This window comes from Lissotriton vulgaris, chromosome 7, assembly GCF_964263255.1.
Source record: "Lissotriton vulgaris chromosome 7, aLisVul1.2, whole genome shotgun sequence".
NCBI classification, from domain to species: domain Eukaryota; kingdom Metazoa; phylum Chordata; class Amphibia; order Caudata; family Salamandridae; genus Lissotriton; species Lissotriton vulgaris.
Window position 1 is genome coordinate 1,723,476,340 of NC_141695.1, and position 23,835 is coordinate 1,723,500,174.

At 45.8% G+C, this 23,835-nt stretch overlaps 1 protein-coding gene across 7 annotated transcripts in view; it reads left to right on the forward strand.

Annotated features, from left to right (window-relative positions):
• Nucleotides 1-23,835, forward strand: part of LOC147706439 (tyrosine-protein phosphatase non-receptor type 6-like) — a 247,846-nt gene that overhangs the window by 164,329 nt on the left and 59,682 nt on the right. For all 7 annotated transcript variants that reach the window (XM_086932937.1, XM_086932934.1, XM_086932936.1 and 4 more), the window contains 6 exons: nt 2,244-2,424; nt 6,989-7,105; nt 9,646-9,759; nt 14,726-14,822; nt 18,821-18,900; nt 19,228-19,377. In XM_086932937.1, coding sequence (XP_086789063.1) covers nt 2,244-2,424; nt 6,989-7,105; nt 9,646-9,759; nt 14,726-14,822; nt 18,821-18,900; nt 19,228-19,377 — 739 coding nt within the window. The remainder of the gene's footprint in view (nt 1-2,243; nt 2,425-6,988; nt 7,106-9,645; nt 9,760-14,725; nt 14,823-18,820; nt 18,901-19,227; nt 19,378-23,835) is intronic.

Sequence of the window (23,835 nt, forward strand, 5' to 3'; positions counted from 1 at the left end):
TTGGCCAAGGCAGTTCTGGTACACGGAGCTCCATCTGTTGTCGATAGCTCCTCCCGTTCCTTTGAGGATTCTGCCGGATCTTCTCACGATGTTCGACGGACAAATTTAACACCCAGATCCACAGGCGTTACACCTGACTGCATGGCTCCTGAGCAGCGAGAGTTTATGAACCTGCCCTTATCAAGAGAGATTAAGGAGGTTCTGTCCCAGGCAAGGGCCCCTTCAACGAACAGGACTTATCACCTTAAGTGGAAAAGATTTTGTTGCTGGTGTAAGAAAGAAAGCATTGATCCTTTCAATTCCAGGCCTCATCAGATCCTACCTTATCTGCTGTCCTTGGCTAAGTCGGGACTAGCCCATTCATCAATTAAGGTCCATTTGGCTGCTTTGTCAAGGTTCAGAAGGACAGGATCCGGTCCTTCCTTGTGGTCTTCCAGGATTATCAAGCAATTTCTTAAGGGCTTGTCCAGGGTCTATCCACCGGTGAGACCGCCCCCTCCTACATGGCATTTAAATCTAGTCCTTTCTCAACTCATGAAGGGTCCATTTGAACCAATCCATCGTTCTGACATGAAATATCTTTCGCGGAAATTGGCTCTCCTCCTTGCTCTCACGTCGGCTAGGCGTGTTGGAGAATTACAGGCTTTAACCATCCAAGAACCTTTCCTTCAATTTAAAATAAACACTGTGATCATGAGAACTAATCCTAGGTTCATGCCTAAGGTCCTCTCGGATTTCCACTTGAATGAACCGGTCATTCTGAAGGCGTCTTCCCTCAACCTTCTACGCCAGCAGAAAGAGCATTGCATTCATTGGATGTGCAACGATGCTTGAAATTCTATTTAGAACGTACTAAAGGTTTTCGAAAATCTTCACAACTATTTGTCGCCTTCGGAGGTCCTGGTAAGGGCCTTCCGCTATCCAAACAGGGTGTTTCGAGATGGATCACAAGTGCCATTCTACATTGTCACAAGGCTGCAGGAAAACCTCTAACTGGAAAGATCCGAGCACATTCCACAAGATCCGTGGCTTCTTCAACAGCCCTCTTCGCGTGCGTGCAGATTAAAGACATTTGCAGAGCTGCCACCTGGAGCAGCGTTCACACCTTTACCCAGCATTACTGCTTGGAATCCTTGCAACAAGATGATGCGGCAGTAGGACAGGCAGTCCTGAGGAACCTCTTCCACTGATGGTGAGCTTTCCTTTCTTTCCCGCCTTTCGTCTTTCACATTTTGTATTTTATGTCATGTTGCTTATTGCTATAATTTATGATGCAAAATGTGATTATCTTGCCAACTGCTTGCTACTCTGATACAAAGCATGGGAATCTATGAAAGTTCCAATACTGGGGTAAGAAAACAAGTTACTTACCTGTAACTTTAGTTCCCCAGTATTGGTAACTTTCATAGATTCCCATGCGCCCACCCGCCTCCCCGAGGAAAGCTCAGCCTACAACAGATATGGTGTCTAAGTACACAACGGCTAAGAAAATCTGAGGCTCTGAGGTTCCTTCAGGAAGGTTCTAAGGGGTGAGGCACTTCTGATTGGCTGATGCCAAAGTTTGGTCTCTTTTACACAAAGAGGGTGATATGCTACAAAAGGGAATGAGGCCTAGGTCTTTTTCCTTTGTCTTTTGTACCAACAGCAATGGTATTTTTGTTACCGAGACTCCCATTCCGACGACGGGGAATGATACAAAGCATGGGAATCTATGAAAGTTACCAATACTGGGGAACTAAAGTTACAGGTAAGTAACTTGTTTTCTTCTAGTTGCAGAAACAGTTTGGGTACTCCACCCTTCTGGTTAATGAGATTCCCCTAGGTGCAGTGGGTCTTCTTTAATTAACATCTTAGAAAGCATAACAATGTAAGGAATTATTGTAAGTAATAAAGCCACTGCCCCTTTGTGCGGAGATTGAAGTGTATATAAACCATCCCCTGCCCAGCACCATTTTCTGTGTCCTCATTAGAACCTCTAGAAATTATTTTTAAGGGTGGCGGGCACACAGTGGACCCCAGTTACGAATGGCTGGGCTCATCCACCAAGCGCACCCGTGAACAGCGCGTTTGCACGTGTTTGAGTATGTGAATATATCTATAAATATATATTTGTATTTTTTATATATGCACACATACATAGAAAGTCATATTTAAACATTTTGAGCACACTTGTAGGCTAATATAGTTCCTAAAACAATTGAAAGGTACTTATCAATATATTACATTTTTTTTTTACCTCCCAGGTGGTACCATGGGCACCTCTCTGGCACAAAAGCAGAGGAACTTCTGGTGCAAAAGGGAGAGTCGTGGACCTTCCTGGTTCGAGAGAGCCTCAGCAAGCCGGGCGACTTTGTAATTTCGGTCCTGACGGATGAGATGAAGGACTCCAAGAAAAAAGTTACCCACATCAAGATCCACTGTGAGGTAATAGGTCACAGATCAAAGATTGAGAGGTGGCATGCTTTGGATATTTGATCAGGAATATAATCAACTTTATAGTCTTTAATTGTTCTGGTCGGTGGCATGCCAACAAATCCCCATTAAAAACTATGGGCCAGATGTACGACCATTTGATTTTGCACCTCGCAATTTGTGACAAATTTTGAGTCGCATTTTGCGAGGCACAAAATCAAATGTACAACAGTGTGTTTAACACTGTTTGCGATTCCCAATGGGGTCGTAAATTGCGAGGCTCATTAATATTTATGAGCCTCTCGCAATTTGCAAGCCCAATGGGAATAAGGGGCCCTCTCAGGGATGGTGGCCTGCTGGGCTCAGCAGACCACCATGTCTTGGACTCCTTTTCAATAAAGCAGTATTTTCCTTTTTAAATACAGCCCGTTTTCCTTAAAGGAAAACGGGATGCATTTTTTAAAAATATGAAACGTTTTCATTTCATTTTTTAAGAGCAGGCAGTGGTCCCTGGGACCACTACCTGCCCTTGAAAAATAATTTTGCATGCATTTGCAAAGGGGACCCCTTCCCATATGCGAATGCATTACCAGCTACTTGAAGTAGGTGGTAATTGCAAGTGTTTTGCGACCGCAATTGCGGTCACAAGACATCAGTAAATGGGTTTGAGACTCACTATTTGGAAGGGAACACCCCTTCCAAATAGCGAGTCTGTAAACACTTTTTTGCGAGTCCCAATTTATGTGCGACTCGCAAAATTGTATTGGTACATGGCCTTGACAATTTTAGCATGCGCAAACATGTCTCTAACCTGTTTGCACGTGCTAAAATTTTTGTACATCTGGCCCTAAATTCCATGAAATCAGTTTGGTGAATCCACCCAGTCCTGTTTCTAATCCGAATTTCTGTCTTTTGGAAATCCTCTATGGGGGTAATCCATGAAGGTTCGGCGTCTCTTGGGGTGGGAATGGGCGATAGTCCATTAACAGCAGTAGTTGGAAGTGGACTAGAGGGTTGAGACCGAGGTTGTTCCTGTCTCGATTGTCCTTTCTCCAAGACCCAGTCAGGTTACTGGAAAACTCGAGCATCTCTTGACATCCACGCTTGAGTGTGAGGTGATCCTGGGTGAGAACAGAACAGGTGATCAGAGACACAAAGATTTCATTTAGAGGCTCAGTGTGAGAAGTTAGCCTGGCATATGATGTCCACGAGTTCTAGCGGGCACCTTGCACCAGTCTAATCGACCCTTATTGATGGTGGTTGTAAAGTCAACCTTCTAGAAAGCTATCCTAGTGGTAGCATGAAGCAGCAGTCTTCAGGCTAAGACTTCAGTAGGCGAGTTAATCAAGTTGTTTTACCATATATAATCCCTTGAATACCAAATGAAAGGACACCACACAAGGTATATATCAAATATATATGTATTTAATCTAAACAACCCCTCTGCATTTTTTATGAGGTCAGAGGTAAAAATACAATACAAGTCACACAGTTAATATACGATAAGTTGCACAGTATACGTTATGCCCTAGGGGCCTCACAAACCATATACTAAGAAAGTGGTATAAGTACCACGTGAGAGTTAGAAAGCAGGCCTGGGGCCTGTGGAATCGCTGGGGCTACACTAGACAACCAAAGGTTAGGAAGTAGGAGGCCCACGGGAGACTCGTTCAGTGTCTAAACACAGATGCGGGTTACCATTGACTTTCAATGGCAAACGAAGAAGTTACAAATATGCAATTTAAGGACACTTCTGGATGGACTAGGATGGAACCCTTTTAAACTAGGACACTTCGAGAGTCAAGACCCACCGGAGCACCAGAGTACTTGTGTTACCTCACCCAGGGAAGCCGGGTGCATAGGTGTCTTTTCGTGTCGGGTTTTGTCGTCGTTTTCTATGGAGAGCTACAAAGAAGTGCTGCAGGCGACCAGAGGAGAAATGTCCGGTGGAGCCAAGGGTGGATCGGTGATGTGAAGAACCTGAAAGCAGAGGGTACAGAGTCTCGGTCACTAGCCAGTAACCAGGCGATGTCGGGTGCTTGAAGGTGAAGAAGATGAGTTTGTCTCTTCAGCCACGAGGTCCAGGAGGCATCGATGATGACCAGGCGCTGGATTCGAGCTGTGCCATGATGGATCTAGATGACTGCGGTGTCGGACCCGGATTGGACCCAACAAGCCTTGGCAACCGCAACCCACGCAGGATGTCGAGATTGGCTCTGTTGCAGACCAGCAAGGTCTGTGGTGCTTCTCCTTTTCAGGGAAGCTGGAGCAAGCCTGGAGGAACCAGGATAGCAAATAAATTCAAGATTGCGTCTTCAGGGGGCTCACTAGCCAACGGGCAAGGAACCGGGAAGACGCGTCGAGCTCAAATGCAAAGGCGGGGCCCAGGGGACACTCGCGGAGTCTGGGGGCATGGGCTTCAGTGCAAATGGTGCTCGGGGCTGGGGCTTCTCGTACCCCAATGCACAACTTACTGAGGCTTCAGGACAGGAGTGCAGGTAGCAAAATGGAGGATGTCCAAGATGTCCGGTCCCACGTCTCTCGTGTCTGCCACGGGTCTCAGCTTTGCTGTGGATGTCTGTCGGGGTCAGAGAAGTCTGAAAGTCCAGTTCTTGAGTCGCAGAGTCTCCGGATTCCTGCGGGAGCCTTGAAACTGCAGACCGGCGCAGTTGCTGTTGGTGCCTGTTTGCACAGGGTGGTCACTCCTTGACCACAAGGGAGATGTCTTCCGACTTCCAGTCAGAATGGAATGTCGAAGGTCCAAGATATGTCTTTCAAATATTCGCCCAGGATAATCTAAAGTCCGGGGGACACAGCTCCTATACTTGTACTAAGAAAGAGGGCTGGATTACCTGATTAGGTCCCTCCTATGGGTGGACCTCAGAAGGGGGTGGTTACACCCCTTTTGCATTTGTCCAGTTTTCGCGCCAGAGCTGGGGCTGGAGTGCCCCAGCAACTGGTTTGAACCGGGCTATGCATGGAGCTCCTTGTGTGCCCCAGGCAGTGTCTAGATGCATTCACTGAATGCAGACCTCCCTGCCCCAATACACAAAACCCCCAGCACCTCCCTGGACAGGAAACCTATTGTCCAGGCCTCCCCTACCGGAGTTCCGTCCAGCAACAGGAGGGCAGCAGCATTCATTTTGTGATGCTGAGGCTCTGTTTAACTTGAACTGGGTAAAGCAGTAAGCTACATGTCTTTTCCCTCCAGAAGGGTGGAAGGCTAACCCTGCCGCCAGAATTAGCCGGGGGGGGGGGGGTAGTATTCCAAAGTGTTTGACACCTTACACGACAGGTTTTGACAAAGCCAAACCAAAGTTAGCATTTACCGCGAGGATTATAATGCACTTAAGAGTATATGGTATGGCTATATCGTAGAACAGCTATAAGGAGATGGTTCCGAAAGCTGCAGGGGGGCTCAGTTCATGCCAGGGCACCCTCTCACATAAAACCAAGCACTCTGCCTCCAGGATTGTCGAGGCCTACCATAGGAATGGCTTATAGGTCTATATGTGTCTATATATAAAGGTAGATATAGGTATACTATGGCTAAGTAAGGGGTGATTACACCACCTTACCCAGACTGTGTGAACAGAACTGTGGTGTCAGTTTGGAAGGCAAACCAGGGGTGGCACAATACATGCTGCAGCCCCTAGTAGGCCTAGGGTACAACTATGCCCTGGGTTCCTATGGTACACTATACAGGGGCTCACAAGTAAACCAATCTGGTATGTACCTAAAGTACATGGAGTCCATTTTATAGAGAAAGCAGATAGTCTGGGGCCCTGAACAGCAGGGTCCCAGCCCAACTAAGTCGAATACCAGCAAAACACCAGGAAAAAAGTGGGGGTAACCACATAGTCAGATTCCACCTTCCTACACTCAGTTGTGCTAATATTTGCACAGCACTGCATGAAAACCGTGCAAACATTAAAAAGATGTTAAGTGCTATACACTCACCCAGCCAAGCATGCACAAGAATGTTGAGGAGCCTGAGTGAGCCCGCATTTTTTTTCATGAGATTTGCACTTGTGGTACTTCCCTTTAAACTAATTCTTTCCTGATAAAAACAGGCATAGAATAAGTCATGTAAAATCCATAATGTTGCAGCTATTGTATGTGGGAATATAATGTTATATTTTGCTTTCCCAAAGCTTGGGCCTGGTTTATTTTAGCACTAGGATTTTATTCAAAGACAGGTTGTGCTAGTTTTGGCTTTATGTGGACTGCTATGGGTGTGTGCACTGTTCTCTCCCAGTTACACCTCCAGGCATTTGTTATCAGAAGGTTGGATCTCCGTGACGCTGCACTTAAGTCAAATTAAGACATAAAATAGCTTTTGTGCAGGAAAGTTGATCCACGCTGCAGCTCCCACCACGTTGCATAGCAGGAGAGCCTCCCAGTAAATGTGATCCAGATCTCTTTAGGTCTTACATCAGTCACATTCAAAGGTGGACCCAAGAGGTTTGCCTTTACAATGTATCTGCCCCACTGGATAGAGGCAGAAATCTCGAACCCTTCAGGCAGGATTCTGGAATCTGCTCCCTTGATGATCTTATCTTATTTCTTACCCTAGAATGGAAAATACACACTAGGAGGGAAAGAGAAGTTCGATTCTTTGGCCGACCTCATTGAACACTATAAGAAGACGCACATTGAGGAGGTGTCGGGATCTATGGTTTACATAAAGCAGGTAAGAACTCCCTCTGAAGGCCTTTGCTGTCAATGATGCGAAGCCGAAACTGTCAGTCCATGAAACAGGAATGTTTGGTCTGGACCTCACCTGCCCTGTCCCAGGGAAATACAAATGTTTTTAGACCCCATCATTGCCACTCCTCCATCACCTTAGTCTGTTCTGGATATCCAGATGGCTTCAGACCTTCTGCTGCCAGTTTTTTAACTGTACTGGTGTCATACTGAGTCCCAGCACAGCCAGACGCTGCTCTGTCCCTTAGATACCCTTAGGGCTTCAGTCCAGGCAGATCTATCCATTTCCATGTCTTGGAATATTCTGAGTATTCCAGTCTCAGCGCAGCAAGCCCTTTCCATGTCTTGGGAACACACTTAGCTCTCACTCTCAGGGTGTTTGGCCCTTTCCATGTCTGTCTTGGGAATGCACAGTTGGGGACAGTCCCAGCACAGTCAGCCCTTCCTATGTTTAGATTGAGGGCTTGAGACCCAGCAGATTCAGCCCTTTCCATGTCTTGGGAATACACAGATGACAACACTCCCAGCATGGTCAGTCCCTTCCTTGTCTTGAGAGCACACTTAGCCCTCCCTCCCAGAGCAGTCATCCCTTTCTGTGTCTTAGGATTCCTCAGATGGACAAGATCCAGGAGACAAACAAAAGTGGTCAGACCCCACACCACCCATCTCTCAACATCCTGCTCATTTATCGGTTTCTTGTTGTATAATGTAGTCTGAGAAGAAGTTGCATGAGAGATACAAGGGCTGATAGAATTATTGTTTTTCTGCAGCAAGTTTATATTTTCCTTAGGGGCTGATGCCAAGCACCTGTCTTTAATGCCTCCTCCAAAAAATAATTGGCTTTACGTTTGCATTCTCCACTGATGAGCTGCTTCTTGGTTGAACCAGGCTCGAAAGAGGCTGAGCGTGACTTGCATAGCTGGGCAAGTTGTAGCAAGAAGAGAAGGGAGGGGGTTGGCTTGTTGACTCAGTCTTTGACTACCAGATTGAAGTTTGCCAGTAGATCGGGTTTCCTCTAGTACTAATGTGCTTTTCAATCCAAAGGTCCCTGCTCCAGCTTCTCTAAAGATTCCCCTCTCCTACCCATGAAAGTTGACAGAAATCTGGGAAAAAATTATGTGCAGTTAAAATAAAAAGCAAAATATCAATTTCTAGCAGTTCTGTTTAGTCATGAGCAGTTCAGGTTGAGCGGTGAAATCTCTCAGAAGAAAAGCAAATGTTTTCAGAATACTGATCCAAGAAAACCCCAGTCACTGCTGGGAATGGTAAAATATACTGCAAACCCACAAATTGAGGGTGGCAGCAGAACCTGGGTGAAATCATGAGTGACCAAGTCAAGGGATGTGGCATCATGAGGATCAGCGTTCATGACAGCCTGTGCATTATTTTTTTTACAAAGTTTTTTGCCTGCAAAAAAAGCAAGGCGAAAATTTTAATAGTAAAGATATTCTGGTGTGCTGAATTGGTCACAACAAACCTCATTTTAATCTATTTCTGTCTATGCTAATAGATCTATGTGTATCCAGTAAGCTTCATTGTATAGTAGTGGTAGGATAACTTTGGAAGTTAAGGTTGTTGCTAGGGCGATCTCTGTGTACTCGGTCTACAGTTTCAAGTTCTAAATAAATAGCTCAGAGGCTTAACGTTTCTACTGCACAGAATAGCATTCAAGCGCAGGTGACACATTTCTATTATATATAAGAGTTTGGTGATTCCATGATATTGTTGCAGGTATCATTCTGTTTCCTGCAGGTCACAATTTAGAGTCCCGGTAAAATATCTAGTTTAAGTTTACAACCATTTCAATACAGCTTCAAGTAACCTGCAAGGCATACATTTTAAACTGTATAGGTTTTAAATAACTGGTTTGTTATTCTGTGGTGGGTTAAAATGAGACCGCAGCCAAAAATGGAGGCATGCTTGTGGCTTAATACCGTATAATTGGTCCACCTTTGTGTGACGACGATGTCACCCTGAATGACGCTGCTGACTTGATTTCAACGTGTCATTGAAACAGATGGCATATTTATACAACATGCTGCAAAATCACAACCAGCTAGTGTGGGTTCTGACAACATACACCAACTTTGAGAGGTACTTCCACTGTGTCCACATGGGTGAGGTGGAGTTTATCAATGGGGTTTCCCCTATAATGACACTTCTCATGACAATGGTAGCCAGTGTGAGGGGAAAATAGTGCAGGTATGATGGACTTCTTCAAATAGAGCAGGACTTCCTTGCGGATGGTAATTCTGCCGCACAGACCCACAATTTGGGATGTTACTAAATTGTGTTCATTGTATGCCACTTGTGCATATGTTTTCCTTTACATTCGCCTACTTGAATAATGGTAATGTACTTTTAACAGTCCACATCCTAGTCGGTGCATGGGTGTCCCCTACTGTCCTCTGCTGTAGATGTTTTCAGTATTCAACACTGCCAGCATCCAGAAGCTCTCACTGTCTCTAAAGCTGAGCACTCTTTGTTTGGTTTGTGTCTTCTGTCCTGCTCCTTGGGTCTTTCCAGCCGTACTTTGCAACCAGGATCCATGCTGCTGACATTGAGAACCGGATGAAGGTACTAGACAAGAAATCTGATGTGGCGGACACAGCCAAAGCTGGGTTCTGGGAAGAGTTTGATGTAAGTTGGAGTGTCTGTTTGCTCTCTCTTTCTGCCTCTCTTTCTGACTCTAAATGTCTCTCGCAGGCTCTGTTTTTCTCTAGCTCTGTCTCTCTCTTGCTTCATCCTCTGTTTAACCTCCATTTTCCTCTCCCTCTGACCCTTTTCACCCCATCTACCCTTCTACACTCTTCCCTATTCTCTCTCATTCCACCAAACGTTTGCTGTTGCTGAAACAACAACTCTGACATGGTTCTACAAGGTTTGCTTTCCCACCCAATGGTGACACAGGTGAACTTTGGCTCAATGCACCAATGCTGAAAATGAAAGACAGATTATTGTAGACTTGCAGAACCCCACCCAATACACTCTTGATGTGAAATCATTGTTTTAGGATTGCTTACAATCCCTAAACCGGGATCTGGGACACTGGTACCGTAAACAAATCTATTTCACTCTTTATAATATCACACACACAAATGACACTAAGAAGAATAGTCTTTTAACTAAAAGCATTTATTCCAACAGAGCGAGCCTGTTTCTCATCACATCTAAAATCACTGCACAGAATATAATAATAACAGCAAATAAGCATGTTGCGAATAACGCACATAAAATGAACATTTCTAACATAGTTAAAATGTAATTTCAAAATTAACACTGTAAACCCTACTTCCACACTCTACCTTAGGAGAGCATGGAAAATAGAACTTGTAATCTAGACTTTATTGGGGAGAAGCAACACATTTCATACCCTGTTGACCGGAAACGCTGTGGTTATCAAAGAGGTGTAAAGGCTGTCTTGCTTGCAAAAGGAAAGCACATACCTCCGCAGCCTTCTTTCTCTTGGCCTCAGCTCGTTATCTTCATCAGCTACGATATAGCATCTTCTTTGTGTGCCAGCAGCAGTGAAGACCGTCTCCTGCAGTATCTGGTGTAATAATCTGGGCAAAGAACCTCTGATGGTAAGTGTTCAAGTGGCAGTCCTTTTACACTATCTATTATAAAGGATTTGAATTTCTGGAATAAGTTCAGGAGTTTCTGATATAGGCTGTTTACTTCAAGGTGTACATTCCAGACGTATAACCTGAAGAACATATAAGGTATATGGATGACAATTCAGACTAAACTGTTTTGACTATATGCCTGTGCTTGCTCTGATTTGACATTGTGATAACTAGACACTTGTCCCTGACTGATGTCGCGACAGGTGATACCTCTATCATTGTTTGAATGACTTGACACTTTCACAGTCCTTGTAATGATAATGCCAGGCAACATCTGCGTTAAGGGCAGACATGATAATGATTCTGCATCAATTGAGAATTAAATGGGGACTCCTATTTCCTAAAATTGAGAAAATGTCCCCTTCCATTACCCAAGATGGAGCCAGCAGCCTACTTAAAATGGAGTCTGGCCTTAAGGACTTTATATCACTGCTCTTGCTCTCTTACTAAATCTCTCCATCAAACTCTCTCTCACTCTGTCTCTCGTCTGTCATTCCTGCCTTTTCCCTCTCTTTGTCCATCTTCTCCCTTGTCCGAATCTAGTACTCCTTGATCTCATCTCTGTCTCTTTTCGGTTGGCCCTCTCATGTCAATCCGCACTTTCCACTCTTCGCCCTATCATTTTTAACCTAAGCTAAATCTGTTAAGGTATCCTTCCTAACAGTTGCACATATATCAGCATTTCTAACAGATGTGATTTGAGGTTCAGCACCTGCGTCATTCACACCATGACTGTCTAAAGCTTTGGTTTAAGTTTACTCTTCTTTGGTTGCCCATGGTATGTGTCTTCTGACGTGTCGTTCTTTGATGGTATTTTTACTATTTCTTCCTCTTTCCCTTTTTAGGTCGAGGACCGTAGGCTGCGCTTGCGCAGTCTCGGTCAGAGAATTAATGATTCTTAGTATGGGGGCTTGAACCCGCCCCTCTTCTCCATTGGCTGGCCTCTTAACTGCTGGCCAGCCATTGGAGGAGAGGGGCGTCACTCCCTTTAAGTCCTGTCTTTTCCAAATTTGGGGGCGTTTTTTTCCTCTTCTTTCTCTCCCTGACGTCATCGGGAGAGAGCACGCCCCTCATCACGCTGCCTGCACGCTCAAGTCAGCTCTCTGATTGGTGTTCCTTATTAACCAATCAGAGGGCCGACTTGGGCGTGCAGGCAGCGTGAGCAGACACATCGAGAAAATGGCTGCCCGACTTACTTCCACTGTGGATTCTGTAGTACCTCGATACTGTAAGCTCTGTGGAGAGTTGCTTTTCAACCCCCTTTTCCAACATGTTCCGCCAGCTACAGAATTTAATTTAAAAACTTTTTTCTGACATTTGGAATCTCCCTTTTGCCACCAGAGGTGTGGTAGTGAACATCAGAGCCTGTGCGGCGCCGCTGGCTAAAGAGTCCGTACTCGGTGAATGTGCGACGCTCCAGGCTGAGCTCTTGTCATGCAGACAGCTCCTTCCGGGCCCTGGACGTGTTTAATTTGTGGCAGTCCCTCCACAGCCGTACGTCTCCTGTCTCCTGGCGCCCGCCGGATGCGGTCGGTGCACCAGGAGCCGCGCGCTCCAGTTTCTGTGCCGATCCGCGGCGTCCCCTAAGCGGGCAGCTGTGCAGGCCCTTGGCTGCCCCACCGGGCCTCCTCCTGCTCCGCTCCACCCCCACCCTCCCCACGCACCCTCCGCCCAGGAGATCAATGACAGCTTAAAAGACCCTTCGCAGCTGAGCGTGTGAGCACCAGATGTGCCCAGAGCGCCCACCAGGCGCTGCTTTGCAGGCAGTCAGCCCGCCCGCCACAGCTTCCTGCCCTTGGGCATAGGAGGCCCATCGATCGGGTGGATGCTCGCTCCATCAGCCAGTTGATGCCGGCTCTGCTCCCAAGCCCAAAGCGGGGTCAGCATGCACCAAAATAGTAACCCTAAGGGCGGTGGTGGCTGAAACCTCTAACATGAAGAGCAGCTCTGGTGTCTGAAGCCCGACACTGGAAGGTCCGAGGGACTTCGCTATGAGACCTTAGCCTATAGGGTTGGTACCGTGGGTGGCATTTCCTTTTAGCATCTGTTAGGTTGTCCAATACATCTGCTGTGTAAGACCTGAGGCCCTTAGATCTTAGAGACAGCTACGATCAGAGGCCTTAAGATGTAGGGTCTATAAACTATGTGATATCTCTGCTGTCAGACTTCTGCACATTGAAGATCTGTAACGTGGCCAACACATCTACTGTGCAAGGCCCGAGCCCGCCTGTTCCTAGGGATAGCTGTGTTCTGAGGCCTTAAGATGTACGGCCATTAAAATGCGCGATATCTCTTCGGACAGGCATCTCACCTGTAAGTTCAGTTACGTGTCCGATACACCTGCTGCACAAGGCCTGGGGCTGCAAGATTCTAAGGACAGCTCTGCTCTAGGCATGTAGGGCCAATAAACGGAGTGATACGTATTCGGTATGACACATCTTTAGTATCTGCAAAGTGGCAGGTACATCTGCTGCATATGGCCTGATCCTGTGTCATCCTAGGTGACAACTCTGCTCTAAAGCCTAGTTGGGTCGGTAACATAGGAGATATCTCATCAGTCTGGCACCTCCATCTTTAAGATATGTTAAGTGGGTTTTACTTCTGCTGTGTAAAGTCTGAGCGCTGTAAGATCCCAGTGGGGCCCATAAACTGGGTAATATGTCTTCGGTATGACATCTGCACCTTTAAAATCTATAAGTTGGGGACTACATCTGCATTCTGAAGCCAGATCCTGTCTGATTTAGGTAACTTGTGGGGCAGCCCTGCTGTCACATATGAGATATAGCAATAGGGATACCACTGCTCTGAGCCTGGGTGAACAACCTAATCCCATGGGTAGCTCGGAGGCTGTTTGAGCTCCATAACCTGAGGGATAGCTGAGTTGTTTGAGATGTGAGCCCGTAACTTACTATAACTACGCCACATTGCTGCAGCCACTGCTGCTTCTTCACTTTAGCCCAACCTTCCACTCCGGTAACTGTGCTCCTCTCACCTTTACTCCATGTTATACCGTGGGCAGCGTGGGGGGCTCTGTGCGTGTGGGGGGCTCTGTGTGTGTGTGTGGGGGGGGCTCTGTGTGTGTGGGGGGCTCTTTGTGTGTGGAGCTCTGTGTGTGAGGGGCTCTGTGTGTGTGTGGGGGGGGGCTCTGTGTGTGTGTGTGTGGGGGGGGGGCTCTCTCTGTGTGTGGGGCTCTCTGTGTGAGTGTGTGTGTGTGGGGGGCTGTGTGTGTGTGGGGGGGCTCTCTGTGGGTGTGTGGGGGGGGGCTCTCTGTGTGTGTGTGGCTCTGTGTGTGTGCGGGGGCTCTCTGTGCTTGTGTGTGTGGGGGGCTCTCTGTGTAGGGGGGGCTCTGTGTGTGTGTGTGTGGGGCTCTCTGTGTGTGTGGGGCTCTCTGTGTGTGTGGGGCTCTCTGTGTGTGTGTGGGGCTCTCTGTGTGTGTGCGGGGCTCTCTGTGTGTGTGGGGGGCTCTGTGTGTGTTTGTGGGGGGCCCTCTCGGTGTGTGTGTGTGGGGGTCTCTCTAGGTGTGTGTGTGGGGGGCTCTGTGTGGAGTTCTGTGGGTAGTTTTTTTTGTAGGTGGCTCTATGTGTGGGTGGCTCTGTGTGTGTGGGTGGCTCTATGTGAATGACTGTGTGAGTGGCTCTGTATGTGTGTGTGGGTGGCTTTGTGTGTGTGGCTCTGTGTGTGGGTGCAAATGCAATAAATCTCGCATTTGCGAGAGATTAAACTATTGGCATGGTAAATGACAATGCCATTTATTTATATGTTTAAAAAACAAAAACATAACTAAAAATGTCATGAATAATGCCAATAGCTCTAACTTTAACAATGCCGAGACCATTGCATTGTAAATGCTTGTTTTGCTTCACTATATCCATTTCTCATCCTCTGCTCTTCACTCTTATCGTCCTTCTTCCCTCTTCTCTTCCCAATCACATCTTGCTCCTTGGTTAATTCACATTCTGCCTTATCTTGGTGGCTTCCAGGCCTTACAGAAGCAGGAGGCCAAGCAGCTGCGAGACCGCTCTGAAGGACAGCGGCCGGAGAACAAGAGCAAGAACCGGTACAAGAACATCCTACCGTGTGAGTATGGATGGCAGGTGTGGTGCTCACCTATGAGACATGAAGGAGCTCTGAGCCTATGCCCTTAGGAGATCTGAGCTCTTGTGTCCATGTAAGACTACTGAATGTACCTGTGCCTATCAGAGTGCTGATCTTTAGTTATGGATCAGCGAAAACAATTTCCTAATGCCTAATAACGTTGGTCTCCTTTGTTTTGAGTCTCAATGGAGTTTTACAAAGTACAATTTAACCCAACGCCGGTTGTTTTTTTGAACATTTCAACAGATCAGTGAGGGATGAAGTTAAAGGGATGCAGGTGTGACAAAAGTAGATTTTTTGCCTCGTAACAATAAGAACAAGTTTTGCTCAAGAATGCAACAAAACCTGCACAGAGTGGCAGAGGCGAAGGGCTTGGTCCACCTGGTATCTTTCTGTGGTTTGATGTAAACTTGGGCAGTCATTTTTGGGCTACTTACAGAGTACATAAGTAAAATAGAGAGTTGGCGTCTTAACTTTAAACATAAACTTTCTCTTGATTGATCAAGTGCTTTTTGTGATTTTCAAAATGGCAGTGTCGGTGCAAGAACTGAATCACCTGACTGTCTGAGAATACATGTGATTTTTCACTGTTGCCTCCATTACTTGGTTCTTGAACTTATAAGCTACATTTCAGAAACTATTCTGTTAAAAATATGTTACTGTGACTTAGATGGGCACAGGGACGACCCCAAGGGCTTTGAGAACACACCGGAGAACGTTACAAACTGCTCTCAACAGAAAAACTGGTAGAGGCTTGAGAAACCATCAACTCTGAAATGCTGTTTCTCAACCAAAATGTATTTTTTTAACCTCTGTCAGCACGTAAACTTTTCCTGCAATCCAACTCATGGGGCGAACCAACGGCTAGGACTGGGAGCGGAGTAGCCCAGATACGGAGTTTGGTGCTTCCCGACTAGATCCCTCACCCTCAGACAATTGATTAAGCTTGGTAGCAAGTGATAAAGAATTAATAGACAGTTTACATCAAACATGCTATAAGTAGGTTCAGCGGCAAAGCATCCAAATATTATGTACAAAGAACTCAGTACAGTGCTAAGTGAAATCCATCATAGATTAGCCTTCTTAAGCTGGGGGTAAGGGGTCACCTGTACATAGAAATCCGTATGTGCTTTTATAGGACTTGAGACAAAGTCATTCATGCGTTCTACATGAGTGCATGGTTTTCAGGATGTGCACCAATAGGGAACCAGCAAGAAGAAACATTTTACTACAGGATGCAATCGAAGTTTCTCTCGTGGTAGTACTTCAATGGGTCTGCACACGTTCTCATAGTTTGTTCAGGCAGTTCACTTGAAACATTGCATAGCAGTAACCTGGGACAGTTGGAATGTCCTTGGTTAGGTCCAGAGTGTGAAAAGTCTCTGGGAACATTCTTTGTTATTAGGGTGAGTCGACAAGCCTAGGGTAGAGTAAGTCAATTTATGATGCGTTTAATATGCATAGAAAACGTCTCTCATATCTCTAAAAGAGAAAAGGCAAATCTAAAAGATGAAAAAGCAAATTATGCAGATTTGCCAAACTATATTCTAAGAAAAAATGCTGCATTTCGATATAAAATGTGTATTTAATAATGTTATGGGTAAGCAACCTTATAACCAGTTTAAAAACCTCTGAAACTGGCAGGATATTGTCACTATCAAACCATAACACACCCAGAGCAAACTCTAACAAAAAAAAATAGATGGATTTGGAGCGCTTGTGCTAATACAGTGCTTGGGAAATATTGGCTGAGGGACAGGGCCTTTGATTGTGCCCTGTGTCCAGTGTCCCGCTCCATTGTGCCCTGGGGGCAGCCTTTCGATGTAGCCAGCAATATCAAAAGCCTACTACTGCCCTTCCACACTTCCAGGGCTGATAAGGTATGGCCCTTCACCAAACCTTTTTGTTCTCCTATTTAACATTGATTCCATGCATTAATTTTTAATAAAGTAAACCTTTTGTGACCTCCCTCCCATAACTTCATCCACCAATCTGCCTGCAACCTCCAAGTTTACACTTAGGTTGGCCTTCATTGTTCTCTGAAAGTGTCATGCCAAAGGTACTGGTAAGCACTGGTATCCACTGGTCCTGGGGAAAGAGTGGAGACGGACCTGCACAGAGTTCAGGGTTAGGAAAGTGGCCGTCAAGCAGACAAAAAGCGGCCCACAGACTGACTTGTCAGACCAGCCCTTCATGCATTGCCATTTTGCCTTAAGGCCATTCCGACCCTGCCATGACCCTCACACAAGTAATCAGATTTGAGGAATTTGCATTAGAGCCAGTGGCGGACGGTAATTTTGGCAAGGGGGGGGCGGGAGGGGCACACACACATATACACTCACTCACACCCTGCTGTCACAAGCACTAGCACACACAGACACGCATTGACAACACTCACAACAAATTCATACATATATGTATACACACACACACACTCACCAAACATTCAACTTACCTGCCCTGCAGCTCCTGGAGAGAACATCCTCTGAGGTCCCAGGAAGGTTGGGACTGCTGCCTTCTCTCATTGGTTCACTTTAGGTCAGCCAATGAGACGAGGCAGCAGTCCCTCACTCGTCACAAAGTGGGATGGGGTCAGTGAGACATGCTGACCCAACCCCACTATGTGACGAGGTATCACTGATTGACAATCGGCCGTGGGCACTTTATGGCTTAAGACTGGCAAAGCAATCGGTGACTCCCCCTCCTCACTAGGGAGGGGCCTCAAAGCACTGTTGCCAAGCTGAGAAGGTCACGCCAACAGAGCTGTGAAATCCTCAACATGGGGAAGTTCAGCTCAGGCAGCCAGGAGCCTGCGCAGTGAGCGCATGTCTACCTCCTGGCTGACTGAACAAGAAGAGTGTCTGTCAGACTGACCTTTGCTTAGTCTGACAGACACTGTTATTATCCACAAAATGGTGAGGGGGTGTGGCACATCTGCCTGTATGGATGGGTCGCAGCTGATTGGAGCATTAAGGAGGTCTCATACATATGTATTGGAACTTGAGGAGAGTTCAGATGTGTGTTGTAGGAGCAATGTGGAGACCTCTGACATACCCCTACATCAGTACCACAGAGGATGCTGATACGAACATTGAGGATGTCTATCAATATTCATAAAAATGCATAGGACACTCTCTATCCAGCTTTAGAGCTGAACCAATGAGACTTCCTATTCATGTCTCATCTGCTTTGAGGAGAGCTCCTAAACATATTGGGAGGGACTCCAGGAAAGGTCTCTGTTAACAGTGTGTGTCCTGTGTTCTTTCCGATGGCTCTGTCCAACCTATATCCTACTTCCAGTTGCCTCAGCTCTTTTTAAAACAAAATTCTTTCTATTGAACATAAGAGGCACAGTTACATCGTTCGTATACATCGCAAATATTGAACTCATACAGTCATATAAAGTACAGATCGTGTGTTAAGATTATTATAACATCTCACACATGCTGCTTCGTGCTTTTGTGGCCGCCTATATTTGAGCGTCCTTTACATTAAGGCAGATCCGGATCACGAGGCACTGTCGGTAATGCACATATTCCCCCCCCTGTAAGTTTTCCATCCTCCCCACAATTTGATCCACTTTTTAGGATAACCTCTACGCGCATACACAGTCTTTTCCGCCACCATGATGGCCCTGTCCATATCTTTACACCATTCTGTGTGTGTAGGTGTGGCGGCCCCACCCCGATGTTGGGCAATGTTTCTTTTAGCTAGCATCATTCCCAGTGTTGCACACGTCTGTGCTGTGGAGTTAAGATCTGTTGTCTGCCAAATATTTAAGATGCAGTGTTTTGGCTCTGGAGGGACCGGTTTCCCGCTAACTCTTGTGATGGTGCTCATGTCTGACTTCCAGTATGACATTATTGTGGGGCAGTCCCAGAGTGTATGGAAGAAGGTACCAATCGCTCCAGTTGCCTCAGCTCTTTGATGACACTTTCCTTCTCACTCTGTACCCTTCTTTTATCATTCTTATTTCTCAGTTGATGAAACCAGAGTTATCCTTGAATCCGGAGACCCCAATGTTCCAGGATCTGATTACATCAATGCCAACTATGTCAAGGTAAGGGAAGATCATATTAGACTTAGAGACATTGCGACTTCTGGATTAGAAAGAACTGATCTCACCAGGTACACCATCTGGTCCAACAGGCATTGGTTGGAGTCCTGTTTCAGCACATTCAGCTTTCCTCCACCTGTCTCAGGAGGAGATGTGGCGAACGGATTGTATTCTAAATGCATTTTTCCCACTTGACCAATTGTGTGTGATCCTGGGCTTTGTCATCTGGTACCTCGTTTTGTTATCCGTCTCAAATATTTGGGGCACTTAGAAACTGGTGAAAAAATAGTGGACATTAATCCACATCTTTCTGTCTTTGTGTGTCTGCAGAACCGGTTGGTGAGTCCAAACGAGAATGCCAAGACCTTCATCGCTTGCCAAGGGTGCCTCCTCGCCACAGTCAATGACTTCTGGCAGATGATATGGCAAGAGAACTCCCGGCTCATCGTAATGACTACGCGAGAAGTGGAGAAAGGAAGGGTGAGCCCCAGTCTTAAGTATCCCTTTCTCTCCACGCCATTATACAGACATAGAGATAATTTCATATAGATATAGATATATATATATATGTATATATAATATATATTCAAGCTCCGTTCTACCAGATATATATAGATATAGATAAATATGTAGATATAGAAATAGATAAATATGTAGATATGGATATATCTATCAGAAAGGGTATAGATATATGTAATATTAGGATACTAGGGAGTCAGCACCTGGAACCATTGTAATTTTGTGGAATCATTCATTCATTCATTCATTCATTCATTCATTCATTCATTCATTAATATGTCTGTCCATTCTACTAGCCCACTGGTCACCCATCAATCATACCATTTATTCTTCTATTCATCTATGGGATCATGTACGAACTTCTCAGTCCCTCAATTAATTTATTTATGTATCACTCTATTCCTTCACACAGGCTTATATCCACACCCTTTATTCACCTCCCACTTACCACTTGTCAACCCTCTACCCATCTTTTCAAGCACCAGATCTATCCACCCACAGTGCATCCTGTCTTCTAGTTATCTATCTGCTCCATCAATATTTTTACCCACCCATCTATTCATCCTTCGTGTTTTTACTTGTTCCATCCTTCCATCTGTCCGTCTATCCATCCATCTACTCATCCATCCACACCATCATTAATTCACCCACCAAGTCCATAAATTGACTTTCATTCACCCAGCTACAAATTCCCCTCCCTCTATTTGCCCATCCCTCCACCCCCTGCTGACCTGACCCCCATCTGCACGTTCAGCCACTGAGCCCTCTAGCATTTATTCTTCCAGCTATCCTTGCATACTTTTGTCCCTCTGTCCCTTTACCTGCATATCCCTGCACTCTCCAGCCAGCACCCCCGTCCACATATATAGTAGTCAGTCTCCTATTGAACCAATCACTCATTTGGTTCATTGACTGATTTACCACCCATCATTTACTGACCCGCTGGCCCTTCGTTCTTACTGTACACTTTGGCTGAGTGAATCAATTAATAACTACATTTGTAAGGCTTACACCTCCTATGAAAAGATGAAAAGATCTTTATTCCTCCCTCCTGCCCTGTCCAAAGCCCCTGTACTCTCTTCGTGTCTATTGCGCTCTCTCTCTCTTACTTCCCCTTTCTGGGTCTCTCTCTCTCTCTCTATGTCACCGCCCTCACTTCCCCTTTCTGTATCTTTCTCTCTCTCACGGTCCTCACTTCCTCCTTGTGGGTGTCTCTGTCTCTTCCCTCTCTCACTTCTGACTCTTTTCTCTCCCCTCTTTTTCGCATGCTGTGTCCCAAATACAGTTTCATTTATTTTAAACTTCTTAAAAATCGACTTTCGTGCAAAGATACAGTTACCAATTAAAATCACGTTTCAGTCTTGAGCTGCTCCTACAATATTCGCCCTACAGTGAGTCATCAGATTAAGCGCTCTCATCCCTGGTTGGGGTAGAGCGGCAGGTAGTGCAGAGAGTGCTCTATTCAACAGGAATGAGAAAGCGACAGGAAGTGCAGTGAGAGCCCTATGTTCAAAAGATGAGAGAACAGCAGGATTTGCAGAGAGGGCCCTATCTGCATGGGATGAGAGAAGAGAGCCAGGATGGGAGAGCGAGCCTTTTCCCACATAGACGCAACCAAATGGAACGAATTGCCCGTGGCCCTCCGACTCACGGACTGTTACTGGACATTCAGGAAACATTTGAAAACCTTCCTCTTCTCTAAACCAGACTGATCTAACACAACCTATTTCAACTCACCAGGCTCTATAGCTATTACAGCGCCGTGATATCCTTTCCTGGATGATTGTTAGCGCTTTATAAGAAATAAATAATAATAATAATAATAATAATGAGAGAGAAGCAGGGATTGCAAAGAGTGCCCTATCTGCAAGGGATGAGAGAGCAGCAGGAATTGCAGAGAGGGCCCTATCTGCAAGGGATGAGAGAGCAGCATCAATTACAGAGTGTCCTATCTTCCAGAGATGAGAGAGCAGCGGGAAGTGTGGAGAGACCCCTCTATGTGAGGGATGAGAGAGCAGCAGAAAGTGCCCTATCTGCTAGTGACGCGAGAGCAGCATGAAGTGCATAGAGTTAGATATCGGCAGGCAATGAGAGAGTAGCAGGAAGTGCAGATAGAGCCCTATCTGCAAGGGATGAGAGAGGGTCAGAGAGTGCCCTATCTTCAAGGGATAAGAGAGCAGCAGAAAGTGCCCTATCTGCTAGTGACGCGAGAGCAGCATGAAGTGCATAGAGTTAGATATCGGCAGGCAATGAGAGAGTAGCAGGAAGTGCAGATAGAGCCCTATCTGCATGGGATGAGAGAGCAGCAGAAATTGCAGTGACTGCCTTATCTGCTAGAGATGAGTGAGCGGGAGGTGCAGAAAGTGCCCTATCTGTAATTCCTGCTGCTCTCTCATTCCTTGCAGAGTGCCCTATCTGCTAGAGAGGAGTGAGTAGCGGGAAGTGCAGAGAGTGCCCTGTCTGCTAGGAATGAGAGAGCGGCAGGAATTGCAGAGAGTGACCTATCTGTTAGGGATGAGAGAGCTGCAGGAAGTGCAGAGAGTGCCCGATCTGTTAGGGATTAGAGAGCTGCAGGAAGTGCAGAGAGTGCTCTATCTGCTACGGATGAAAGAGAGGCAGAAAGTGTAGAGTGCCCTATCTAATAGGTATGAGAGAGTGCCAGGTAGTGCAGAGAGTGTTGTATCTGCCAGCGATAAGTGAGTGGTAGAAGTGCAGAGAGTGCTCTATCTGCAAAAGGATGAGAGAGCAACCGGAAGTGCAGAGAGTGACCTATCTGCTAGGGATAAGAGAGCGGCAGAAAGTGCAGAGTCCCCTATCTACAAGGGATGAAAGAGTGCCAGAAAGTTCAGAGAGTGACTTATCTGGTAGGGATGAGAGAGCAGCAGGAAGTGCAGAGAGTGACTTATCTGACAGGGATACATGGAGCAGCGAGAGGCATTAGTAGGTGGCGTCCTTCCATTGCAGACACTACAAGGGGATGCTCCCACTTGCATGCTAGTCTCAGTGATAAACATGTTGAAATTTGGAATTCTGTGTGAAAGCACATAGAGTGTGACTTGTAACGTCTTTGTAACTTGGATTAATATTTCCTAAGGAAACTTTATTTTTGTTTCTAAGGGGAATAATTACGGCAGAAACATGTCGACGACATAAGCAGTAAGGAGGGATGGAGGGGCTCTTACAGTAATCTCCATTTAGAATGCTTTTAAATCCTGTCCGGGGAGTCCATGAATAAAGACAGTTTAGGGTATCCTTAAGATAGTTTTATCATTCCACCTTTACTATTTTTCTATTTGTGCTTTGCTGCAAGGATCCCAACATATTTGGTTGTACTGTCTTCACCCTTCCCCTTCCTAGACATTGGTCTACACAGGGATGTTGTAGCAGCCTTATGATGAAGCATGCCACTATTAGCGGGTGAGGGCATTTTAAAAAAACTTGTTTTTACAGAACACTTGCATTTCTTCCCTTTTCTAATTTTATGGGTACAGGGCTGAGAGAGCGCCAGGAAATGCAGAAAGTGCCTATCTGCTAGGGATGAGCGTGCGGCATTACCATGACAAGCACACGCTCACCAGACCATTGTCTCTGCATTAGGGCTGGGCTGTCTTTTAATAGTGTTAGTGTATGTTGCGCTGGTAGAAAGAAGTGTTCTTCACACATTTTGTTACAGCATAGAGTGAGTGTATTAGTGTTACAAGTTATTCACACGGTTCAAGTACTTATGTAACCCTAAACCCTACAAGGAATTACTGATGATTCCAGCTCAGCCTCCAGGTTCTCTCCGATCCTTCCATCAGATGCTAGTAGGATACGGGAAAAGGCACGCTCTACAGACCGAAAACATTCCATGCACCGGAACACTCGGCCATTCCGGGGACAGGATACTGCAGTACATTCATCTTTTTATGACTATTCACGTCAATCTGACTAATTTCTGATCATGTCTGACAATTGTTGTGTTGCCTGAACCAGCATGTCTGACAAAGGGAGGAGGCTTCTACCCTTTGCATCACATGTTCGGTCTGAGGATTTATATGGTCGCTGTCCTGACCTTTGAGAATAAACACCTGTGTGAGATTTTTCTTGTCTGCTTAGATATGGGGTCATTTAGGCTAGAAGTGTTCACAAGCTTCAGGAGATCTGGATCTATGCCAGAATTTCACAATAGGTATGTAAAAAAAATCTACATACAAGGGGAAACCGCATTTACAACGCAGTCAATACCTCGCATTACCATTACCACTCATTTATTACAGCCCATATGACTTTACAACTCCTGTCTTTACCATGCAAACTTTTACTACACATATGCCTTTACTACAAAAATCTAAGTATTTCGCAGGGAAGTGTATAATATATCAATATATTTCTCCAGTATTGGGGTGTCTTTCATAGATTCACATGCCTGAATCATTC